Below are 24,848 nucleotides of genomic sequence, written 5' to 3' on the forward strand. Positions count from 1 at the left end.
CTTTTGGAACCTGTGAAAGTTGATGAAATGGCAGATTGTCCAAGGTCCTATAGCAAGTTAATTGGACAAAAACGCTGATCATTTTGTAAGAAAAATAAAAAAAAAACCTCCTCTCCATATTTCTTAGTGCCAAACAAGCCCACATTACCACTGACACATACTCAGCCATCCGCCAGGCCTTATGGTAGCAGTTAACTCCGGTCAGCAGCAACCAAAACAACAAGCTGGTGTCTGCACCGGCTCCTTCCGGTTCTCTGACCTGGCCCAGGCAGCTTCCTGCCGCGTGTGGCCCAATCAGAGGCTGAGGTGAGGCCACAAGGGCCAATAAGATGCTGAGCTGTGGGCTGGGAAGTTGTGCTCAGAGCGCCAGAGGGGTCATGGGAGCGAATAAACACATGTACACACAATGCTTGCACACACAAATGACCATGCTCTGGGGGTCAGCGAAGCTGATGGAGCACAGCTGGGCGTTGCTTGAAGGCCGAGGTTGAGGGAGGAGAATTGAACTGGGACTTTTTTTACCTTCTGTCTGCTTTTATCTGCTCTCGTTCTTAGCTTTTTGCCCATTTGTATTTCTGTGTCTCCATTTTCCTCCCCTCTCTCTCCCTCTTTATCCTACTTTCTTGTTACTCCCTGGAGGGCAGGAATGAGAGGACAGATAATATCAGCGCAGGCCTTACACCATTACCTTCCGTCTGATAAACCGCTCGGCCACTCCATCACCGTCTTTCTCTCACTCCTTCACCAGTGAGGGAGGGGAAAAAAGTAGACAGGGGGGCAGGAGGAGAAAATCTTGTTTGGGACTGGGTGTGTGTCTGTGTGTTATTCTTCAGTGTGTGGAGAGAGCAGCTGTTTGTTAAGGGAAAAATAGGAAGTATCAGGGGTCCTGATGGCATCCAATTAAGGCAGATAAAATGATGATGAATTGCAGTCGGGCAGCAGAGACGGACGCTCCTGTGAGTGCCTGCGTGCGTTTGTGTGTGGGTGTGTGTAGCTCACACATACAAACACACACACACACACGAACAAACAGGAAGACAGCAGAAGGAGAAAGCAGGGAAAGCAGCCATACAGATGCGCGGAAAGAAAAGGGAGAAATGGAGCAGGGTAGAGAAAGAAGAAAGGAATTCTGGAAGTGGAGATAAAAGGAAGAAGCTACAAGAGAGATGAGAGGAAGAGGAGGGAGAAGGGGGAGGGTGTGGACAGAGAGTGGAGGAGAAAGAGGACAAATAATCTGCTCCCTTTTCCAATGGGAAATGAGAGAAGGATGGTAGACAAGAAAGATAGATAGATGGATGAATGGATGGCTGGATAGATGGAGCAAGTAGAGGTCTAGAGAGGAGGCCAAATGTGTCTGTAGGGAGAGCGGTGAACACAAACCACACTGGTCTAATAGTGTCACATACCCTTACTGTGTGTGAGTGTGAGTGAGTTAGTGTGAGACATGAAGCACAGTGCTGCTAATGCAAACTTGAGTCTTCTCTGACTTTGTGAAGACTTTCTAGAGTTTATGGGATTCATGAAAAGATGTCACTGACTGTAAGACCAAAAACTTGGAAATTATGTGGACACAAATTCTTTCATTTGAAATAAATCATTACACATGAAACTGCACACACACACACACACACACGCACGCGCGCGCACACACACACACACACACACACACACAGTGCTAAAGGTGGCAGAGACAGGGCTAATGAGGGCCTGGCGCTGGTCGGTGGAGGGTAGGCGCAGCGGAGCATGGTACAGCCTGGTCTGGCATGGCCTGGCACAGCTTAATGAGATATAAACACTAGAGCTGCCACTGCAGTCAGCCACAGCACACACTGACACTGTTTTAATTGGCTTACAGACGCTGTGTGTGTGTGTGTGTGTGTGTGTGTGTGTGTGTGTGTGTGTGTGTGTGTGTGTGTGTGTGTGTGTCTGTGTGTGTGTGTGTGTGTGTGTGTGTGTGTGCGTGCGGGTGGATTGAAAGTGCATGGGAAACTCTCTGGAACTTATTTTGAGGAAATTGCAAATTGAAGACCCTTCGTTGTCATTACTTTGTTGTTTTGTATGTGAAGTAGTTGACATGTGTTGTCATGGAGATTGCGAAAATTCAATGAGGTTTCGTGAGAGCTCACATAGGTATCCACATTTTTTTGGTGTGTTCATGTTTACACTGAGCACTCATCGTTTCCATCACCTTCTGAGGCAGCTCAAAGTGAAGGCACCTCCCTGTACTCACGTGTCCTCCCTCTCCTCTAGTCATATACCTGTCTCCATTGCCTTCTCCTTCCTCTTCATCTCCATCCAGTCATTGGCTCGCTGCCTCTCCTCCTCTCTTTGACAGGTGAAGAGCAGAGCTCCCATGCTCCCATCCTGGATAAATAAGAATTAATTGCGGCTCAGCTATCAGCATATGCCAGCTTCTCCACCCCATCCTCCACTTCACTGTCATCATCTATTTCTCATTTCTGTCTCTCTCCTTGTATCTGTGCGATCTGTAACCTTTACTCTAAATCTTCCTTCCCTCATAAGGGTGCTCCACCCTTCAATGTGTTCGGTTCTGTGCATTGGATTGATGGGCAAAAGAAGCAGCAAAAGGGATTGTTGGAGCAAGATGCTCCTGCTGTGATGAGAAGAGAGGAGTGGATGGAGGGCAGTTAAACCAGAGGGAAGACCTCCATGTCTCTCTGTCTGACAGCATACAGTAGCCTGAGTCATAGCCAAACTGTGTGCATGATAGTCTGTACTCTTTTCACCTGAACTAATGATTAATAACAGTGACTGAGCCAAACTGTCAATATCACTTTACATATAAAAATCTGTAAGGGCCTTTACACTTAATGTGGTGTTGGAACGAATGAGAACGTTTTATTCCAATATTTACTGCTCCAAACAAACTCATTTGTACAGAATGAACACATCAGTGTTCACAGCTGCTTCATAACAGCAAATTCAAGTATCAGGGGTCAAAAAGATCTTGCAAGCAGCCATTAGGCGAAGAGTTAATTTGGAAACCCTTTGTGTAAGGATTTGGACTTGACAGGAACTAATCAGGGAGTGTATCTAACACTAGTGTTGGGTCCTCTAGCAAACAGCATGTGTCACACCTGTCAGTAGTGGCAGAATCACCAAAAGACTGGGTTAAAGGCCAGGGTTAGAATAATTCTGTCAATACTTAGTTTGTATCACAATCAGTAACAGTCTGTTAGGTTCTCTTCTTCTTTGCGTGTGCGCTATGTGGCACAAGTGTTGGTGACTTGCAGTGACTGTCATGTGACAGAGTGGTGGAGTGTGTGGAGAGATATAAAGTCGAGCTGCAACAATCTAAACCCTTTATGTCATTTTTCAAGCAAAATGTTAAACATTGACTGTTTCCAGCATCTTAAACGTAAAAATGTGTCTGGCCACTAGAAAGAATGGCATGAGTTGACTGAGGGGGGGAAATTGCAAGAATATTGAAATTATGGCTGTTTCTGCAAATGAACAAAAGTCAGCCTTTTGTCCAGGGAGAAGTCTACTAAGCTTACACTAGCTTAATGCGTAGGCTGGAAAATAAGAAACACTGGCTATGGCAGCATTATTTTCCCCTCAAGCCAGCACTTTTCCCCCCTCCCCTCGCTCTCTTTTTCTTTCCATCAATGAAGAAAGTATGTGTATGCGTATGTGTATGCACACACACGTACGTGTGTGTGTGTGTGTGTGTGTGTGTGTGTGAGAGAGATAAGCTGGGTAACTGGGTCCGGCCATGCCCTCCAATCCTGTTAGCGTTAGCGATTAGCACTGGCTAACAGGCGCCTATTATGAGGGGGGCCTGATTCCACGCCGCCTGACCCCCCACATACAGTGTGTACACACACATACACACACTAAGCTATAGGAAGGATTACCACTTGATCCTTGATTAGGAAGCCATATCTGCCTGGAAGTTGTGTGTGTATGTGTATGTTGAGAACTGTATGTTGTTGTGTATACTTCTATACGTTGACTTTCGCCTTATCTCGACTGGTAAACCATATTTCCTATGGACCAGCATTCAGTGTGTGTCCTCTACTTTTCTTCAGCACTGTCCCAATGTGACTTCTGTTGACAGTGCATCATATATTTTCAATCTAGATTGAAAGATGTGTCAGGTCATATTTTTTGATAACTGTCGTCATCACCTTGAGAAAGCTATGGAGAGAGAAGGAGGGTAACTGCTCTTTCCAAGGTACGGGCCTGCCCAGGGCTAGTTTGATGTTTTTAGGCATCCAGCTTGCACACACCTTCAAAATGACTAATTATCAGGCTATGACCCTCACAGAAGGGACCTGTTGTTACTTCATAGCTGCCTTCCTTCACCCCTCCTTCTATATCAATCTATCTTTGCTTCTCCTCGTTCAGTGACAGAGGTCTAGCTGGTGATGCTGGAGTGTTTGCATTGGCACTTTTCTGCTCAGAGAATCTTGGGGGGCCAGAGTCTCCATAGTTTTTCTGTTCATCAGTTGTCAGATTTTTAAACCTCTGTCTCAGTTTTACATGGTTTATTTGATATCAATCAATTTCTCTGCCTATAGAGTGCTGCAAGAATGAGTAATAAAACCTGAAATGAGTTCGATTTTTTTGCACTGTCTGTACCCTCATCTCAAAGATTTTTTTTTGTAAAACAATACCTGAATTAAGGTCTGTGGTTAACACCAGGTCAAGAGACATAGAATATAATAACACACTTTTGAATTTTGTAACTTGTGTGTGTCTTAAGAAAGAGAGGCAGTTGCTTAGAAGTAGCTTAATGGGACACAGCTGTAGTCGACTCTGACCTGCTGCCCTTTACTGGGTGTCATCATCTGTCTCTGTTACTTTTCATGTCACCTCTTCAGCTGTCTTGTCAAGTAAAGGCACAATAATTCCCTCAAAAATGCCTTTGTATATTGATCAACTTGAAAGGTGTGAATAGTGATGTAATACGATGCTTTGTGGTGGCGACGTTGAAGTTATGTGACTGTGGTGTGTTTTGTTTAAAGCTTAACATTAGCTGTCTACTTCTGATGATTGCATTTAAACTAAAAGAATCGTATAAATGTTCTCCGTCTGTGAGGATAATCCTGCTGAACAATATGTGTAAGTATCACAAACCTTTTGGGAGTGATCCAAAATTCGATGGAAAAATCCATTTGGCTTGTTGTCAAGGGAACCAGGGCGATGGTAACTTCCGGGTCTGTTTATGAAAAAGTGTCATCTCTGCAGCACTCCATTGAATCCTAATATTAGTTAACTTAGTAGAGTGTCAAACCTAGTTTTGCCTTTCCACTTTCCTTTAGCATCTTCTCATGTCAGAGGATGTAGACCAAATTATTCTCCCATCACTCTCTCATTCTAAACTATATCAGGTTTTGGGAATAAATCATAGAATACACAACACAGTTATTTTGTTTCACTATTTACATTTCTCTCTCCACTTCACACATGCAAATCCTGACCTTTTGAGGGTATCCCACATCATGTTTGCATTTTCATATTAAAATCTGCTGTGCAGTGAATAAACCATGTGCAAGGTGCATGTGTGTATTCCCTGAACTGTGTATGGTGCAACAATGCTGGTTCGGTATGAAAATTTAATAAGCTCTTGGTGCAATGAGAGGAGATGAGCTTTGGATCATAACCTAACCTTTTCCTATGCCCCCCCCCCCCACCCTCTGCTGCCCATTAAACACACATACACGCACATACACACTTCTCCCTTACTAAATATTCATGTTTGTTGTTGAGTGAAGGTACATGCGCGAGCAGATCCTAGTATTCCCTCCCTGAACATACATGCTCCCTTTGCGTATGGATGTGCAAACACAGACACCTGTAACATGGATTAGAAAAGGAGGGAGGGCAGGCGGTGTTATTGTTCTAGCTGTAAGCACCTCCACTGTGTGTATGTGGATACTTTTAAGGGAGAAGACTTGTCGGCGTGTAAAGCAGGGTTAAGAGGTCCACACACATCTATCATCTATTTCTCTATCAGCAGAATTGGCCCCTCTCAGGTGATCCAGACGGAGATCAGGCCACGGTCTGATTGGCCGGTCAGCAAAGAAGCAGGGATGGAAGTGGAAGGCTTGACCCCCGTGTCCTTTACTGTAGTCTGGAGGGTATATAACAGCAGCAAGAAATGACATGACACTTAATGACACTGATAGAGAAAAATGGATACAATATCCACTTCACAGCTGATTTGGCAGTGAATTACATGAAGAGAATTGTCCTTAAGATCCTGTTGTTTGAAGTTACATGATTCTGAAATGATGGTTACTCTGTGTTGACCTCCATCTAATACTGGGAGCTGAAAATAAGACGCTGGAGACAGAATTGTGGGTTGTAGTGAAACAACCACCCCATTCAATACTGTACATACCTCATGTTAAGAAAGGCAAGCTCAAGAACGGCCTCCCTTTTATCCAAATAGTCAGAAACCCTAATAATATTTCAGTATGCTGTCTGGTGAGATGCCACCTGAGGAATGTGAGTCCTGTACTCACCAGCTTCTAGGCAAGGCAGGGTGAGTTTATTTATATAGCACCATTGAGTCAATTTAAAGTGCTTTACAGAAAGACAGAAGTGCATTAAAGCCAAGTCATTAAGAAAAATGTAAAACTGCCTTTAAAAGACCTTAACAAAAGCAGAATAAATGGTAACAGGTTTAAAAATAATGCATTTAAAAGATGATAAAAACAAGAAAATAAAGAGATTCAAATTGAAAGAAGTTATGCATTTAGTTATGTATATTAGCTGACAGTTTTAGCAGGCCTCAGGTAGTCTGTAAAAATATCTGGGTCTCGGTTAGCTTGTGTGGCCTCCTGCGCTAGGAGAGCTTTATATTTGTGCTGCAATAAAAGAAAAATTGAATCGGAATTTAAAAATACTCGTCTCAATTTCCCAGAGCCAAAAGTGACACTCACATTGACTTAGGTTTGCTCTTTTTGTTGAACCAACAGTCAAAAACCCAAAAGAATCATAAATAACAAGCCTTCCCTCTTAACAAGCACTTGTCACTAGTTTATATAAAATATCCCTTGACTTGGCTTTATTTCTGCTGTTGCTGTTGCTGACAAGTGTATGAAAATGTGATACTGGTTTTCTAGTCTTCAAGTGACAAAGCAGAGTTGTTGTGTATTTATGGGCAAGAGCAGTTGCTAAGTATAAAGCTGCCCTTAGTTGGATAACACCCCTCTTTCTCTTCCTCACCATCTTCATCCCACTTGTTTCTCTGGCCTCTCAGTCTCCGTTTCATCTTGTCTGTTTCCTCTCCCCTCGCTGTCTCTCTTGCTCTCTCTACATCCACATGTTCTCAGTGCACTGTCCCCGAGCATCTCCTTTTCTTCTGTTCGCTTTCTTCTCTCTCTTTGTCTTGCATTCACGCACGCACTCGAGCACACTCATATGTTCTCTCCATTTCTATCCTGGCGGAGAGGTGCTCTTGTTCCCAGGCAGACTGGGTGGTCTCTTGGGGGGTTGGAGGAAGGAGGAAGGGAAAGATGGAAGGAGTTCATACGGTCGGACCTCAGTGGAGAGAAATAATAGCTGACATCCAAGCCATGTGTTGTCGCGTGGAGCGTCTTATCTTCCTGTGTTTTCATGTGTTTGTATTTATCATTTTCTATTTCCCGTATAGACTGTGCAATCAGTCTTTGATGCGTTCGCTGGCATCTGTCTCTTGGAAACTGTCCCGTGTGCAGAATGCATATTTATAGTGCAGTGTGCACATGTGTTTCTCTGGACATGTTTGGTATATGCGATAAAGGGATCTGCTCCATATTTCCTTGTTTGACTGTGGGTGTTCCGGGGGAAGGAGGCAGGGGAGAGTAAGTCGGACTGAGATTGATGGGGGAGGAGGTTTGTAAAGAGGTAGAGGGAAGGAATAATGAGAAGGAGAGAGAGGGAGAGAGAAAGAAGAAAAGGAGGGGGTGAAGAGGAGGATTGCGTGAGTGGGTGAGGCAGAGGAATGTGTGAAAAGACCAAGGCAGACATGTCAGGGAACAAATTGAAAATGCCAATTTCACTTTAGCCCCCACCAGCTCAGGCGCTTACAGGCCAACCCCGGCCTCTTATTCCATGTGTAAATGAATGGTGTCCACAGAATAACACACAATCACCTCTCTCTATCCATCTCGCCCCTCGCTTTTTCTCCTTCGCCCTCGCTGCCGTATCATCCTCTCCCTCCACCTCTTCTCCCTGTCCACTTTCTCATCCTTCTTTTCCTCATCTTTTCATTGGTTTGTTCTCTGCACTCAACTCGCTGCACCTCTGTGTTTCTGACCCCATCAGCCATTACAAATATTTCCAGCCTTTTGACCATCACTTGTCACTTGTTCCTGTCTGCACTTTCTTTGCACTCTGTCCAGTATTATTGCCACTTTCCAGATTTTCTCACCACCCCCGACCTTACCTTCCTTTCTCTGCCCACTGCAGTAACTTTAGTATAGTACGCACATTTGTTTTGTCATACCACCTCTTCCTTGCCTAGTGTTCAACTCACCTATGGTCTAGATAGTCATGAAGGTCTTGGGCTGCAGCTAATGATAACTTTTATTATCGATTAATATGGCCGGGCATTTCTTTACCAATGATTTTTTTGTTGAAAATCTCAAAAATAGTGAAAAAAATCTGAAGATTGTTCTGCCTTGAACATGCTTCCAGGAATTGAACAGGAATCCAGAAATCCAAAACCTGATGGTATTTCTCTTTACTACCGTACAGTCTATGTCAAAGAGAAGCAGCAAAACATGAGAACTGTTCACTATTTTTAAAATGCTAAGTCCGGAAAGGTTTATGTAGTAACAAGCGTAAAAGTTTCTTGTTGAGTACGCTGCAGATCAGCTCCTAGGTGCAGTTACTCGGGGGTAAAACTTTCCTCTTATATAATACCGCATGGCTACTAAATAAATCAGAGCTCTAAAATGTGCCTAAAAACACTTAAAAAAAAAAAAAAGAATTTCCCCTTAAAATAAACTCCAAGAGCAAAGCAGTAGTTCCTCTGGGCTACACTGAGACATCTTCCTTTATTTGAATATCAGCATCTCAGCCTTCGGGGCCTCACTGAATATAAATCATCCAATCACAAAAAGTGAAAAATGAATTAATCAGCCATTCACACATCGTGACATTGCTGTGTCCTCTCATTTTCTTATCTTCTCCATGCACATTTCTTGCGTCTCAAATACGTTCAAATTCACTATTATTACAGATGTCAAGATAAATCTCACAGTATCACACTGGAGTGGCTGATATCACATAGTGGTGAAGTTGTCGCTAGATTCAATCTGTTAGGGCCCCATCGCCTCGGGCTTGGGCCTTTCACATTGGATTTTATCACCACTCCACGAGAGGAGAATAGTCCTGCAATCTCTCCCCCCAAGGCCATTGAAGATAGTGACCACACCAGTGGTAGTGAGAGTGACTGGGCGCCCTTTGACTGACGGAGGCATTAGGTTAACACGGTCAGTTGTACCAGCCATTGGACTCGTATTACTGCAGCAGCCGCCTCAAAGCACAGAACAGGCAATCTCTTGCTATCTGCCATCTGTTTTATGTTGTATCAAAGACAGTTAATGAATGGAGTAGTTAATAATGCACAATGTGTCTCAGATTGGGGGGGGGGAGGGGGGGGGGGGGGGTTCTTGATGAATGAGTATTTTCAGATGATTGTGTGTTTTCCTCAGTGTTTGGCTGCTTTGTGAATGTGAAGGAGGGGAGTGAGGAGGCGGTGTAACTTCTAAAGCCGCATTTTATTTGCCGGTGATAATCGTCGTTGATAATTTATTCGTTTGGAGGTTGGGAGGGGTCTCGCAGGAGCTCTTTCTCTGTTATTTCCTTCAGTTAACGCACCGCCATCACACCGCCACTTTTGAAGCTTGTTGTCTCATTTAAATCGTTTCCATAAAACTGATTATGCCGACGACGAGTCAATTACATTTCAACTCTTATTAGTTCAGGATGCAAAAATGAAATTAGATGAGAATATTATTGTTGGAGATGCATTACACTTTTCATTCATCACTGGAATGGAATGAGTCATGCAGTGATGGGGTTTCCAATCTCTTAATCAACTCCGTGCTCTGCCAGGCAGCGGCGGATGTGCCGCGTGTTAAAATCACAATATAGCCCGTCATCATTTCATCATTCATTTTTATGGCCCTTCAACTGGGTGAGCACCGCAGGGTATGACACTACTACCAGCCACAAACTGAACTCTCTGTGCTCTTGGTTTTAACAGTTTCTTCTGCTAATTTGACATTTTGTTAAAAGGCGTGCCTTATAATGATGCTTCTGATGTAATACACAATAGGGTTAGATAACGATACGTGACTGTGAATGCTTATCCTGATATTGTTTGTTTTATACTACAGTATACCTACGAGGGCAATGACATCAGCGATCTGCCTGTGGATTTGTCAGTGGTTTGGAACGGGCTCTTTGTCATCGACAACCCCTACAACATCAAAGGTGAGTTAACGTGGTGTTAATTATTGACCCATCCATTTTCATGAGCAAATTATCATCATATCGTATTTAACATGACACCTTATAGACTCCAATGAATCCTAATTCATATTTTAGGTTTATTTGTCAGTTTTTTTAAATCTCTATCTGAGTCATAGCTAATATAATGGCTAAAAAAAAAATAGAATCCTTGACTTGCAGGAACCTACTGTATAAGAACAGTTTGTGACCAGCTAAGTAAATCATTTATTTTGTGACCAGAATCTCTTGGCCAGCCCGCCTGTTGCACTTGATGTTCTTGGTTAGTAAAGGGCTCAAACACTGTCTTACTGTACAGTTCTGTGTGAGTTCAAGACACTGTATGGTGCACCACTGAGTGTGTACTGCATGTGTTGGCATTGAATGCCACAACTTTAGAAATATTATTCTGGCCTATCACAGATATATTGGTATCTGCATATATGGTGTCCAATATGTGCTCATATGAAAGCTTTTTCTTTTTTTTTTACATAACATAATGCACAAAAAGATGCTTTTGGTCATTTATATTTATTACATTGCCATTGAATTTTACTGTTTCATTGAAATGGTGTCATTTGGGACAATAAAGGTTATTTTTAGACCGTAAAATATCCTGCCTCTTTAGGTGTCTTAGTCACAAGTGTTTGATAACCACATTTGAGGGATCATGGCAAAAAAAAATGTGTAACCCGATGCAAGTATCAGCATCGGCACCAGAAATCAAGTATCGGTTAGGCTGTAACTCACACCAGGCAGAGCATTAGATCATTTGTATTCCCTTATACCTATATTGACAAATGATTATGTCATGGCTCAGGTTTTCTCCCACAAGACTTTTTTTTTTATCATTTCTAATAGTTAACAAATATGTAGCTGTCACGGTAGTAACAGAAGCTCAAAGTGAGCAGGACAATGACTAATACACTTGTGTCAAGCAATGGAACATCTAATTTGAATCTGTCTTAAAAAAATCCAGGGATCTTCAATGAGATTGTAAAAAGAGATTTGGCCATTAGGTGCAGTGTTAACATGGCAAAACCAGAGCTTTTCTGCACATTTCAAGACAGGTGAAACACTGACGGTAAGAAGGCACGATTCACCCATCACATAATGGGGCTACAGTTGTAAATTAGCTTAGAGTTCAGTTTGGTGAAACACAGAAGCTTTGCTGTGTCCCTGTTCAATAAATAAATAAATGTTGGTTCAAAAGGCAGCTGGAGGTATTGTTACTTCCCCCACATTAAAACATCAATTAATAATTGATTTTCTGTTTCTGAGAATCGCCGACTGTGACACTGAAGAGGGTTGTTACTGAGCTTGAAGGCTTATTCTTGACCTTGGAAATAGAAGTTTGATGAAACAAACTGTGGTCTGATTGTTCTGTCACACAATTGATATGGGTCAATAGTGTCAAGTGTTATTGTTCGAGTTAATTTAACGACAGTGGTTAAAATTTCACACAAACATTTTTAACGCGTTTGGTGAATTATGCCATAGTTAGGTATTAAATTATATAATTAAGACTATTTATGAAATGTATTTTATATCACAACTCATTTTTCAGCTCCACAATGCATCACACTGTTGTATTGTAAAATACCTCATCTGAAGGATCTAATGTATTATTACCCAGCTTTTGTTCAAGGTTACAGATGTTCATGCTTAGGCTTAGGTTGACAGATATTGTAACTAGGAATGTATGCACTATGTATATCCTCTTTTTAAACAGTCTTACAGTATAGACACTAATGTATAACCACACCTCGCCCTTCGAACAAAGAACCATGTGAAAAATGATTAAACACATACACGTACTCAGTGCAGCACGGTGAGAGAAGACAATGAGATCATGTCTGTTGGCTTTAATTACTGGTAGGACCGTCTTTACAGTGCTGTCTCCATAATTATTGTGGCCGTACAGTACTGCAGGGGTCTGTAACATTATTCCCCCGCTGTGAGGTAAAGTAACATCATCGTCAGCTCGCAGTGTGTTCGATGCGGCCTGTTGATGACATGCACAGGGAGCTTTGTTCAACAGAAGGAGCTGCTTTGTCTCGTCCCATTTGTTACTCTTTGATGGTTAAAGAAACAGCGAGGAGCCATGATTGTTGTGTAGTATTTCAGATTAGAAGGTTTTTACATCTCTAAAGTCTGTGAAGCTGCAGTCGTTGCCATTTTGTCAGTATTGTAAGATAACACCGCAGAGTCACTTTGTTCCATTTATTGACGCCACTCCCTGTTGTGTAGTCATACCGAGCAAGCTGTTGAAGTCTCAAATTTCACAAATACTGATGTATGGATGCATTTGTAAGACACACCAGACATATGTGTCTGAACATAGGGGCCCCGCTGTAATCCACAATAAGTGGGTGTTGATATTCATCGAGGCAAAATAAAATGCTCTGACAGTCAGTGGTTCTCCCAAGGACAAAGTGCTACTAAATGGCATCTGTAACATGCAGTAGCATTGACAGCGTACAATATCAGCGGCATGCATCAGTGTCTATGCATTGTGCATTATCTTAAGTCTAAATCTCCCAAAGTGCAACCCGAGGCGACCCACACCTCCTCTCTCTGTATCTCTCTTCACTGGCCCCCTCCCTATTTCTCAATCATGATAATCATCTGGTGGAGTGCTAGCGATGCTCACTTGTCTTAAATACTGATATGTTAATGTAATTAGAGAGAAATCGTTTAGCAGCCAGTAATTGGTAGAGGGTTGCTTTAAAGCTGCTCCATGACCAATGGGATTTGGGGATGGAAAATAAGAGAGAGGGAGGAAAAAAAAGATTTAACTGTACAATTCTTTAGGCCTTTGGGAAATACTGCCTTGACACAACTTTGTTGCAGTGACATTGAACAAGTTTTGGAATTTTTGTGTGGAAGTTGAAAAACTTAAAATGGAATTATTCTCTTTATTTTTTTTAACTATTCCACCCTTCAAATAACAGTTATTTTTATTTAATCTGTTGAAAAAATGCCCAACATTATTTCCCAGAATGACTAACCCTAACACCCAAAGACTCTTCATTTACTATCAATAATGACAAAGACAAGCAACAAATCCTCACATTTTAGAAGCTGGAGCAGCAAGTGTTTGACATCTTTGATAATCAATTGATCGTTTCAGTCATTTTTAAACAAACTAGTGGGTAATTCATTGTTTTGGATTGACAAATTGATTAATTGACTAATTTTGGAATTATTAGTCTACTTTATTAGCTTGTAATTTAATAACCCCTCACATACTGTAACCATGATAATTCTCTTAGGCCTCACTCCTCTTTCTTTTCTTGTCATATAATTTTTTCCTTCCTCTTCTTTTTCTTCCTCACCAGCCCACCTGTATAAATGCTACGCGCTGAGAGACAGCTGCGGGATGTGTCTGAAGGCGAACCCCAGGTTTGAGTGCGGCTGGTGCGTACAGGAGAAGAAGTGCTCCCTGAGGCAGGAGTGCACCCCTCCAGAGAGCACTTGGATGCATGCCACCACAGGAAACAGCCGCTGTGCGCACCCCAAGATCACCAAGGTAAGCCGTGACAGTAACAACACATGCTCACACATAACGTATAGCAGCTCAGTGTGCTCCTAAGCTCAGACTGGAAACGCATAACTACACACATGCACCTGCGAGTACACACAGAAACCTGTTGGATGGAGGATTGAAAGTGTTAAGTGCTCGACGTGTAACAGCATACAATCTGCTGTTTGTATAATAAGCACATGGAACTTTCCATGTTTTTAATGCAACAAAACCTTTATAATGATCCAACAAAAATAAATGATCAGAAATAGTTTTTAAATGAAATTCAAAGCTCACTACATAAGTAAAAGTAAAACCTCGTGAAATTCTCTGCCAAAACTGACGCCGTCACCACACACATGAACACCCCGAGGTCTGAGGCCAGGCAACAGCCCATTCTAAAATCAACATTGAGGGGAGCTGCGAAATCCAAAGTTAAAGAAAAACTTTCTCTTACCACTGATGAAGTTAAAACGGACACCTCAGTTGCTGTTTGGTGTGTGTTGCTCAGCAACCTCCTGCCCAACAAACAAGTCAGGGTTTTGTCAGGTTAGAGGTCAGAAGAGTTGGGGTTTACATGACAATAAAGTCTTTGTAATAGGGTTCTATTTCCTCTCGTTCTGCAAACTTTGAAACAGAACACTTGCCTTTGACAGAAGTCAGAGGATTTGCCAAAGTCAGCTCATTAGTAAAAGTAAGTTTTCCAAAAGAGGAGAAATGGTGTACCTGTTTGGCCTCAGTGAGCGAAGGGGGACATCATAGGAGGGGAGGCAGCAGGGAGGAGAGACGACTTAGAAGCCATCACCATGACTGCAGCCACAACACAGATGGGCCGGCCAGGAGGAGGCAGTTCACACACACCAAGACTGAATACACTGACGTGATTAGAGATGATGGCTGCACACACACAAATACACGCACACACACATACCTGAGGAGGCGGAGAGGGTGGTTGTCTGGAGTGTGTGTGTGTCTGTGCAGGCGGGAGACAAAGAAACAGAGAGTGTTGTAGTGTGCTAATTGTGTCCCACCATGGGCACAGAATGTGTGTGCATGTGCATGCGTGCGTGAGTGTGTCTGTGTGTGCATCTGACAGGCTGGGTGAGCGAAGGCGTCTAAACACCATGGCGTACCCATCTGTTGCCACCGATAACCGTGGCGGTGGTCCTCGTCTGACTGTGACCTGGGTCATCGTCTCTACAGCTCACCACTGGGAGTGACGCACATGTGCACACTTTTCGTAAACACACACGTGGAGCTCACACTTCAAAAGCCCCGCGTGTCTTGACGTTCGACCCTTTCACTCATTTGTCCTTCCTTCTTTTCCTTCCCTCCATCATTCCTTCTCAAGCTTTTCCTTCAAATTAAATTGTATCTTGAATAAGACGGAGCGTCGTCTTGCCATTGCTCTCAATTTAAATGAGTGTGAAATATATGTATGGTTTATAATGCATGCCCGTCTCACTGATGCAGACTTCTATGGCTGGAGCCCTCGGTGCATTTCCTGTGCGACACGGGTTCGTCTCTCTGAATGTGTAATGGAGATATTGGATAATTTGGGCACTGGCACATAGATAAATCCTCTCTCTCTTCTTGCTCGCTTCAGTTATCTCTTTGAAACAAGCGTACAAAGGCAATTGGGCTGTGTGTATGAAGGGATGGGGTGAGGATGAGTGTGTGTGTGTGTGTGTGTGTGTGTGCGCGCGCATACAAGCATGTGCTCTTGCATGCATATTGAGAGGTAAATCCTGGCCTCGGGGCAAGATGTTGGTGGCAGTCAAAAAGCAGGCATAGAGGAGCTTCAAAAACAGCAGGAGGCGAAACCTACTGCACATTTGAGAATGCGGAAGAGACAAAGAAGATGAGAGCAAGACGGAGAGGAAGCTGGAGGAAGCATTATCAACGAGCCACGCTGCCAGTCTCAACTCTCCTCTCCACCTTTGACATTTACAGCGTGACATTTAGCGCAAGAAGAACATCCCTGGGCGACAAAGAAAATCTCTGCCTTCTCCTCTGTCATTTCCTCCTTCAGTTCTCCCAAAGAGCAATACACAAATTGAATATTACTCCACTTTTTACCATCTGTTTGTTCGAATCCCTGTTTTTTTTTCCCCACTTTATTGAGGCTGCTTTGTGCATTTTCTGCAGCCAGATAGCTGCTGCTTGGCCATTTGCTCGGGGATTAGCCCTTAATTTCACTTAGAACGGAGAATGTGTGTTCAACCGGGAAGGAAACTCCACAATGGAAAGAGTGTGACCACACGCGCACAACATACAGGCACATATTATTCACATGTACACAGCTATTCAGAGCTTTCAGAGCAGCAAGCGTCGAACCCATTTGGTGTCATTTCCGAGTGTGCTATTGCCCATTTGACGTTGTTCAATAGTGTGCAGTGGGGGACCGTTCCACTGATGGCTCTAGCACCAAAGTACTGTTCTCCAAACACAGCGATGGATGTTTTAGGCTCTAAATGATCGGTTTTAGACGTTGTAGGAATTTGGCTGTCAGGCTGTTAAAGTGCTGTTGCTCTTGTGCTGTGTTCTCTCTGTGCTGACACTGTGCACTAAGATTAATTAGCTCTCCTTTCACAACAAGCAAACACACATTTTGTTTGCGTGCGTGTGAAAGCGCGCACAAGCTAGTGGCTCTTAAATGCAAATTCACACACCAGCTGAGAAATGTACAGTCAGATGTGAAATGTTTAAATTAGAGATGAAATAAGCTAAAACATCCATTGAGCAGCTTGTATCGTATCCTCAAAATCGCTTTTGCAGCCAGTGACACACATACACACACACACACACACATACACACACACACACAAACACACACAGTCTGGTGCTGTCTCCCAGTGTAGTGCAGCAGTGTCCTAGTACTGGCCTTGGATGCTGCCTGGCCCTCCATCATCCATCGTCTCCTGCCTGCCTCCTCCTAGGGGACAGGAAGAGCATTACAGCTAGCCCTAAGAAACCAATTAAAACAACACAGGCCGTGTGTGTGTGTGTGTGTGTGTGTGTGTGTGTGTGTGTTTTGGCATGTGGCACACTTTTGTGTTCTGTGTTTAGCCTTCCTTCTTTGTGATCTTTTTGTATATGAGAAAGTGTTTTTGTGTTTGGTCTCCTGAAGAGTATCTGATTCTACGTGTAGTGTCAAGGCGCTCGTCTTTGTTCGTTTTCACAGCTTGTGTACTTGCGAAAGGCCAATCATTTCCCCCTCATGTATTGTTAAGCTGCAATATTGGCCTTTGTCAGTCTTCTTTATCTCTCTCTACGTCTCTGTTTCGTTGTCACTTTCTTTTCTTCCCTTCCCTCATGTACGCTCCTGTCACTCTCTCTGTATCTCGCTCCCCCATTTCCTTTCCTTTATCAGCCTCTCGGATTCTTCTCATTCTCCTTCCTTTTACATCGTCCTTCATCTATCCTGTCCACGTATCATCCTCCTCTCTTGCTTGCTACGCCTTTCGACCAGCATCAGGAGAGATGTCTTTCTCTTTAGAGGCCAGTATCGACCAGGCCTCTGGGTTTTCCCATTGTTTTTTTGAGCTGAGCAATAAGTCTCACTGTTACCGCGCTGAGAGAGACAATAAAACAAGCAAGTGCTGGGTAAATCTCATTAATAATGGTGATATTATAACTGGATATCCTCTAATATGATTCACATCGTCAATCACATTATTTTCTGCTTAGTCACATGTAAGCATTTCACCCACTCCTCACTTACTGTATTTCATTGCTGTCATTAATTTGTTTGTGACTTTTATTTTTGAGAGGTTTTCATATCACAGAAACCTCATGCCATGTTCATATCATTTCTCTCTGTGCCCTGCTTCCCCCTTCCTCCTTCTCCTCCTCCTCCTCCTCCTCTTCCTATAACTAGCAGATGCTATCTGTGCACTGCTGCTCAGCCGACCACAATAGGCCTCACACAAAGCCTCGGACACAACGGGACAAGTGAAAAAATGGAGTTTGAATGGGCGTAGAGCGCTGCGACGGAGAGAGGAGAATAGAGCGAGTGTTTAGGCTGGTGGCTTTTATCAAAAAGAGCTTTTTGTTTGTGTTGTTCAGTCGTGTATGTAGCAACTTGTGTGTGTGTGTGTTTGTGTTTTGATAAGCCAGTGCTTATAGAGAGAAAAAGAGATTTGATTACCATATCTGAAGATTGTGACTGGTGCATCACTGTGTGCCACTCACTCTTTTGTCTCCGGCCGAAAATATATGCATTCAGACCCCATTGAGCGAGAGACAGAGAGTGAATTAAAAAGACACACAAGTCCAGAGAGGATGAGGGGAAAGGGCGAGGGAAGGAGGAGGGATGTTCATCAGAAGCCTAGCTGGTGTAAGATGGAAAACACTCCTTAATTATATCACCGTGGCATTTTAGTGCTGGCCTGCGTGACACTGGGCTTTGTTCCCATTGTGTGTTTCTGTTAGTGGTGTCCTGAACACCTGTGGCTTTTACTAGCCCGCCACCTTTTCTATAATGATGTTAGACTGGGGGATCATTGACAGGTACCAGGTGGAGAAACAGAGTCAAAGGGAGCAGGTTGAGAGAGTGGATCTAATTTATATGTGAGACGGTAGACACACTTGGAGGATTAGTTTGATATTTTCAGAAAAACACTTATTTACTTGGTAAGGTAGATAAGAATAGCAGTACTTGTTAATCGGTTAGTTTAGTTTAGCACAAAACTGGAACAAGCGAGCCAAATTTTCCTCAAATTTAATGTATTACCTTTTAGTTTCTTTGTTCAAATCAACAAACAAGATATGACATGAATTAGTAAGCTTTGAATTTCTGCTAGGCGGATCTTACTGTCTTTGAACAGGACCAGGCAAGTTGACCCTGCTAACGGTAGCCTCATTATTTACCAGAAAGATATGAGAGTGGTTTCAAAATTCTCTTCAAACTCGCAGCAAGAAAATTAATGAATGTATTTTCTAAAATTTAAATTTCAAACTATTCCTTTCACAAGTTTCCGCACCAGTGTACGCTTAACCCCTGTTAAAATTAGTTGTTACACACTCATAGGATTTTCTCATCTATTTTTGAAATTGAAAATTGCTTCTTTTTTTTTCTTTTTTTTACTCTCTAGGTCCAGTCACACCGTTGTTAAAATCAGCAGAACTTTCAACACAAAATCAATGCATTTCACTTGCTCTCAATAGATTTTGCAAAGTGAATTAACATGGTGCTTCAACTTTGGCCAAATGTGATGCATGAATCAAATCGTTATCCAACTGCAAGTGCACTTGACAGTGCTGACCTTTGATGAAACAAAGAGATCCAGAGAGTCCAAGATGGAGGAGCCAACATAGCTGTGGCACATGGTTTCCTGATATTTGTTTCGATTGCTTAATTTTTGTCCAGTTAGCAACCACGGCACCGAGCTGGCACCTGTTTCGCAAGGCCTCACAAATTTTGCTTTTCATTTTTCTGATGTAGACAGAGGTGTTGCTCACTTTAAGACAGTCCACAAAAATTCTAATTATGGACCATTTTGTACTAGCTGTCAGCTCTTACTGTATTATCTGCATCATACCTACGGGGGAAATGTCTGACTGAGTTCAATAATGGGAGCTTAATCACGTAACATTCATTTTATCCTACCTTGATGGCAAGCAAGGTCAAGGTGTGAACTCACTCCCTGACACCCACCAGCCAACGTCTCGTCCCCTTCACCCTCCTCCCACCATGCTGCGGCAAATGACCCCACCCTCCCCCCGCCAGGTTGTAATCCAATTAGCTTGAGCTCTAATTATACTAGCAATGACTGATTACTAAAGGGGCCATTGTCTGCGTGGTGGGCTGGATGAATGGGACCGTGATTAGCGACTGGGCTAGCCTCCGGTAGCCATTAGCACCTCCGCACACCTTTCGCAGACCTCCAGGGGAAAGAAAGGGAGCAGAGGTCACCATGAGCAGTAATTGTGTTCAGTAGATTAATCGTCACAAGGTTAAATGAGAGATGTAAGTGAGGTCTTGATGGGTGGGTCCAGGTTAAGTGTGTGAGTTGGCAGCTTGTGAATGTTTGACTGAGTTGAGGTGGAGTTAATGGATCTGTGGTCATTTTTCATCTTGATAATGAGGTAGCAAATGTCTGATTCATTCAGAACGGGGCATGACCACAATGACTTAAGTAAACTGTCATTCATGCTGACATGAAATATGTGTTTTATGATGTACTGCTTGGTAAAAATCAATTTCATGTTCTGGCTAACATACGTCCCCTCTAATTTGTTCTTCCCAACAGTTGTCTCCAGAGACAGGCCCCAGGCAGGGAGGAACCATGCTCACCATCACGGGTGAGAACTTGGGTCTGCAGTTCAAAGACATCCAGAACGGAGTCCGCATCGGCAAGGTGGCCTGCAACCCTCAGGAGGACCAATACATCAGCGCTGAGCAGTACGTTGACACTGTCCCACCGACACTGCAGCTCACAGACCACTGTTTCAGTGTTTGCGATGGTTAAACACCAAGGCCAAGCCACCATACAAACATCCTCAGTCCTGAGTCACAGTCCCATCTTCTGGGTCTGCAACTCCTCCCCTGAACAAATCGGCGTCCAACACTGCATCAAAACTTCATCTTACATTGAGAAAACTCTATTATACCAAACTTTACTGTAATGAGTCTGTTGACTGACCGCACTCTATATGGTGCATTCAGAATCTGCTCGTAATGTGGTAATTGCTGTTGCTGTCGATTAACATCTGACTTATTGCTGCACTTAAGAAGTAGACTATTCTTAAGAGAAGTGTTGGTTGTTAAAGCATTTATGTCTTCACATTGTGAATGTTTTTTTGTGAATCATCTAAATGGTAAACCTACCTTCATAGTGTTCTTAAGTGTTCCTGATATTCCAAATTGTAGTTCGTTTGATTCCAGAAAAACCCAAAAAACTAAATAACAAATATGGTATAACCTATGGAAGTAGAGAACTGTTACACTGCAATAACACATGACTTAACGTAACTCAGACAAAACCAATTTCTTGCAAGTTTATGTGGAACACGTTTATTCCACTTGTTATCATATATATATAACTAATGACCATTAATAACTCTGAGAGAACAGTAATCACATTTCGAGTGACCTGTACACATCATCAGACCTCTCTCTCTGATGTAGTTATGTTTTATAGTTTCTGGGAACTTGTGCGTCCCGGGAGGTGGAACTAGTATATTATATTTTAACATGTTCTGAGAAAAGCTTTACTAGTGCAATGGCAGTAAACAATCGTCACTCCAAGTTCTCTGTTGTGTTCTTGGTTCAGTCTATTGGACATGACTGAACTCTTTGTTGTCACTCTAAACAGGTCGCCTCATTTCCATAAAATGCGTTAGTGCTCTTGTAAGTAATATCATGGGAATCATTAATTAGATTTCAGTCACACTTCCCAGAAAGATCGGGGGACATCAGTGAAACCATCATATGAGTCACACACCATTTGTGTTTTACATTGAATTTATCCAGAAGCAAACAAGATGGAAATTAAGGACAAGGAAATATTGAGGACACCTCCAGCTGTGAAGAGCGTCCCCAATATTCTATTTCCAACTATGTAGCTGTCATCTGTACGCTAACGCTCCATTTGCTGAGTTTTGCAGCAACAGTCCCAGCAGATTTCCTTTTCTCTCTGCCCCCTCACTTAGAAGGAAAGGAAGAAATGTGACTTTGATGATTTGACAGTCAGAACAACAGAATGTTGTGCAGCTCTCACCATGCGATGACAGGTATCCCCAAAATGGGTTTAGAAAATGTAGCAGTGACATGTCAGACTCGATTTATCATTTATAACCTCATATATTGTTGAATTCACAGGGAACAAACCAGTTTTATATGGACTGTAAAGCTGTAGAGTCGTGTTAAATGCCTCCATGTTGTAACTTTGTCTTTACCTCGTCTTCATTTTGTCGATCACATCCAAAACCACCAAGGTGTCGACATTTAACCCTGTCAGCCCTGTAGCACTGCATTGGCCTGTTGCCATAGCACCCGCAGGAAGGGGAGGAGGAGGGCGCGGCTGGCAGTGAGGCTGTCATGCTAATTAAAAGTGATGTTAGCCATACGGCGCCATTAGTGGCCCGGTTGCTCTCGTCATTCTCGTGACCCCATCAGAGCTGTAGCACAGGAGACGGGCTGCGGTTCAGGGATTGACGGTGCAGGTCAAAGGTCAGCTGTTGGAGAGAGAGGGGGGGAAGAGACAGGAGGTGCACTAACTGTGGGGCAAAATGTAGACACATTGTTCAGGCTCCGGCTTTCTTTTTCTCTCTGCCAGCGATTCATACAGCCTGCACATAATCCCTGTTATTGTGAAACAGAATCGCAAGAAAATGCTGCACCTTCTGCTTCTTTCTGTATTAGCAGGCCCATCATTCACCTCAGCCATTTAATATTTACCAGATGGATTTGATTCCACATTGAGAAGTAAATTATTGGCAGCAGTGAGGAAAAACAGAACCTGGTATCCATTTTTTATTGCCTTATTAGTAGTTTTCATGTAACAATTTGGCATATGGTTAATTTTTAACCATCACATTTCACCTCAATAATTTGATTGATGGAGGTTTAATTTATAAAGCTGTCATCTCTACAAATGCACCGTGAACTTTCAGTCTTTCTAACTACATGATAGGAGCTCAGTGCAGCCACCTGTCATCTGCGCAGTAATGATGCAAGTCAAGCCGCAGCTCATAACTGAGAGCTGTCCCGCATTGTAAGTGCGGCCGCAGTCGTTGTATTGGGAATAAAAGACTGGGGAAATAAAAACAGTAGAAACAAACAGCGTCGGAATGTGAGATTCATTGTCGCAACAGAGCTGCAGTTGCCGTCGCCACCTGCAGGGAGGACGGAAACAGGAGAGTTAATAACTCATCTCTGGGAGGGAGATGTGTAGGATATGAGCTCGTTCAATTAATCAGCCTCTCTCGCTTTAACCCTCTCTCCCTCTCTCTTCTCTGCACTCTCACCCTCTCTCTCTCCGTCTCGTCCGCCCGCTCTGGCTAATTAACAGTCAAGTGTGTCTCCAGTGGGTGAAACATGAAGAGAGTGTGTGCGCGCGTGTTTCTTCCCCCGTGGGCTACGCTGCCACTCCTCCCCTCACTCAATCATTTTTCCACTGGATTTTCATTTGGCCTGCCGGCACCCAAGGCCAAGTGCGAAGCTTATAGTTCTACGGCATGCGTTAATGCAGATGCACACTCCCTGTTTGAGCGCTGCAGGTTTCCTCTAATAGAACATTTGTTCTGCTTTTGTAATTTTTATGAGTAGGGCTTCAGAAACTATTAGAATTTGGAGCAGAAGAAAAATGTTTCGCTTTCATCAATTCTCTCTAAGGTTCACTTGGCCCATGATCAACCAAGAAACATTTATTTTTTTGGGGTAGCAGAGGTAATAGAGCTCACCACGCCACCTCTTTGTTTCCCCTTTTTTCAGGATCGTGTGTCGGCTGAATGACGCCACAGGTTACAGGGTGCAGGAGGCTCAGGTAGAAGTGTGTGTGAGGGACTGCATTCACCAGGACTACAAAGCCATCTCCACCAAGGCCTTCACCTTTGTGGTAAGTGTGTGTGAATCTCTAAGACAAAACCTTTTGGATGTTTTAAATGCACCCAGCAGCCATGATTGAACCACCTGTCCTCTGCCCGTGTTCCTCCTTAGTCTCCGTACTTCACCCGTGTCCATCCCACCACTGGGCCGCTGTCTGGAGGAACAAGGATCACCATCGAAGGCTTTCATCTCAATGCAGGCAGCGCCGTGTCGGTGAAGATAGGACTGCACCCCTGCAGCTATGAGAGGTGAGTGAAACAATCAGAACTCTCAGTGACTTATGACATAAAAACATGTATTGAAATTAGCAGTAAAATTGCAGGTATTAGTATGCAGATATTCTTTTTCCTCTGCAGGATATTTATATGATGTTTTGTGATAGTTATAGTCCTACTTATTGAATAATCAATGATCGTATGGATACTCTTCTCTTCCAAGAGGTAAATCAAATGTAGCTGATTTTCTTACTGAAATACTTGGTTTTTAGTACCTGACATTGTGACTCTGAAGTTTCTTTGGCGTGTCGTCCTCTGTAGACAATTACAACTCAAAATGCCTCCTGGCCAATCTTTTACTTCTGCCACTTTCCCTGTTCTTCTGTGTTAATTATAATAGTTATCGCCTTTTCACGGGTCTGAAAAAAACAGCCGGAAAGAGGATGACCTGCAGTACTGTAATTCACAGCAATTGTGAGAATCACAGTGTAGCCTTTCTCGGGGGAAGCTGATATCATTGTTCAGTATTGCTGTGAATGACTTAAGTGCATGGCCCACATTTTGTCAGAGGTATGACTATAATTTGGAAGGAATGATATGGTGTTACTGGTAATTGGTAACCCTAATTTTTTTTCTTGCTTGGAGCTCATGTTTGAAATCTGTATTTTTTTATTTTTATAGTTTTTAGAATAATCTGCCACCGTTATCTTCTCGTTGTCAGTCACTCTGTGAGAGATTGCACCAGGATTTCAAGAAGAGGAGACATTGATCCAATTTGATATGACTCTAATTCCTCCAGCCAAGAACTCTATTGTTTCTTTGAGTCCCTTCCTGGCAAAGTGACAGCAAACTGAGCTCTGGACTAAATCCACTCATGTATGGTGTCTGGCAGATGGCAGTGAAAAGAAACCTCACAGAAAAGATTGTCAGTTAACTAAAACGAGCACCTATGTGCTGAAAGGAACGTCTGGACAAATATTTACAGTCCTCTTATACAGTTTTCTGTTCAGAGCTTCTCTTGTTTGTCTTTCATAAGCAGATTCTCTATAACACTGGTGTTTTTATGATAGTGCCTCTTTCT

At 43.0% G+C, this 24,848-nt stretch overlaps 1 protein-coding gene across 4 annotated transcripts in view; it reads left to right on the plus strand.

The window, feature by feature from the left end:
- plxna1b (plexin A1b) overlaps positions 1 to 24,848 on the plus strand; it is a 192,615-nt gene that overhangs the window by 133,768 nt on the left and 33,999 nt on the right. For all 4 annotated transcript variants that reach the window (XM_030419453.1, XM_030419454.1, XM_030419455.1 and 1 more), the window contains exons 11-15: positions 10,362 to 10,458; positions 13,815 to 14,005; positions 20,254 to 20,405; positions 23,439 to 23,562; positions 23,664 to 23,800. In XM_030419453.1, the coding sequence (XP_030275313.1) occupies positions 10,362 to 10,458; positions 13,815 to 14,005; positions 20,254 to 20,405; positions 23,439 to 23,562; positions 23,664 to 23,800 (701 nt within the window). The remainder of the gene's footprint in view (positions 1 to 10,361; positions 10,459 to 13,814; positions 14,006 to 20,253; positions 20,406 to 23,438; positions 23,563 to 23,663; positions 23,801 to 24,848) is intronic.

The sequence above is a fragment of the Sparus aurata genome, chromosome 6, assembly GCF_900880675.1.
Source record: "Sparus aurata chromosome 6, fSpaAur1.1, whole genome shotgun sequence".
Taxonomy (NCBI): domain Eukaryota; kingdom Metazoa; phylum Chordata; class Actinopteri; order Spariformes; family Sparidae; genus Sparus; species Sparus aurata.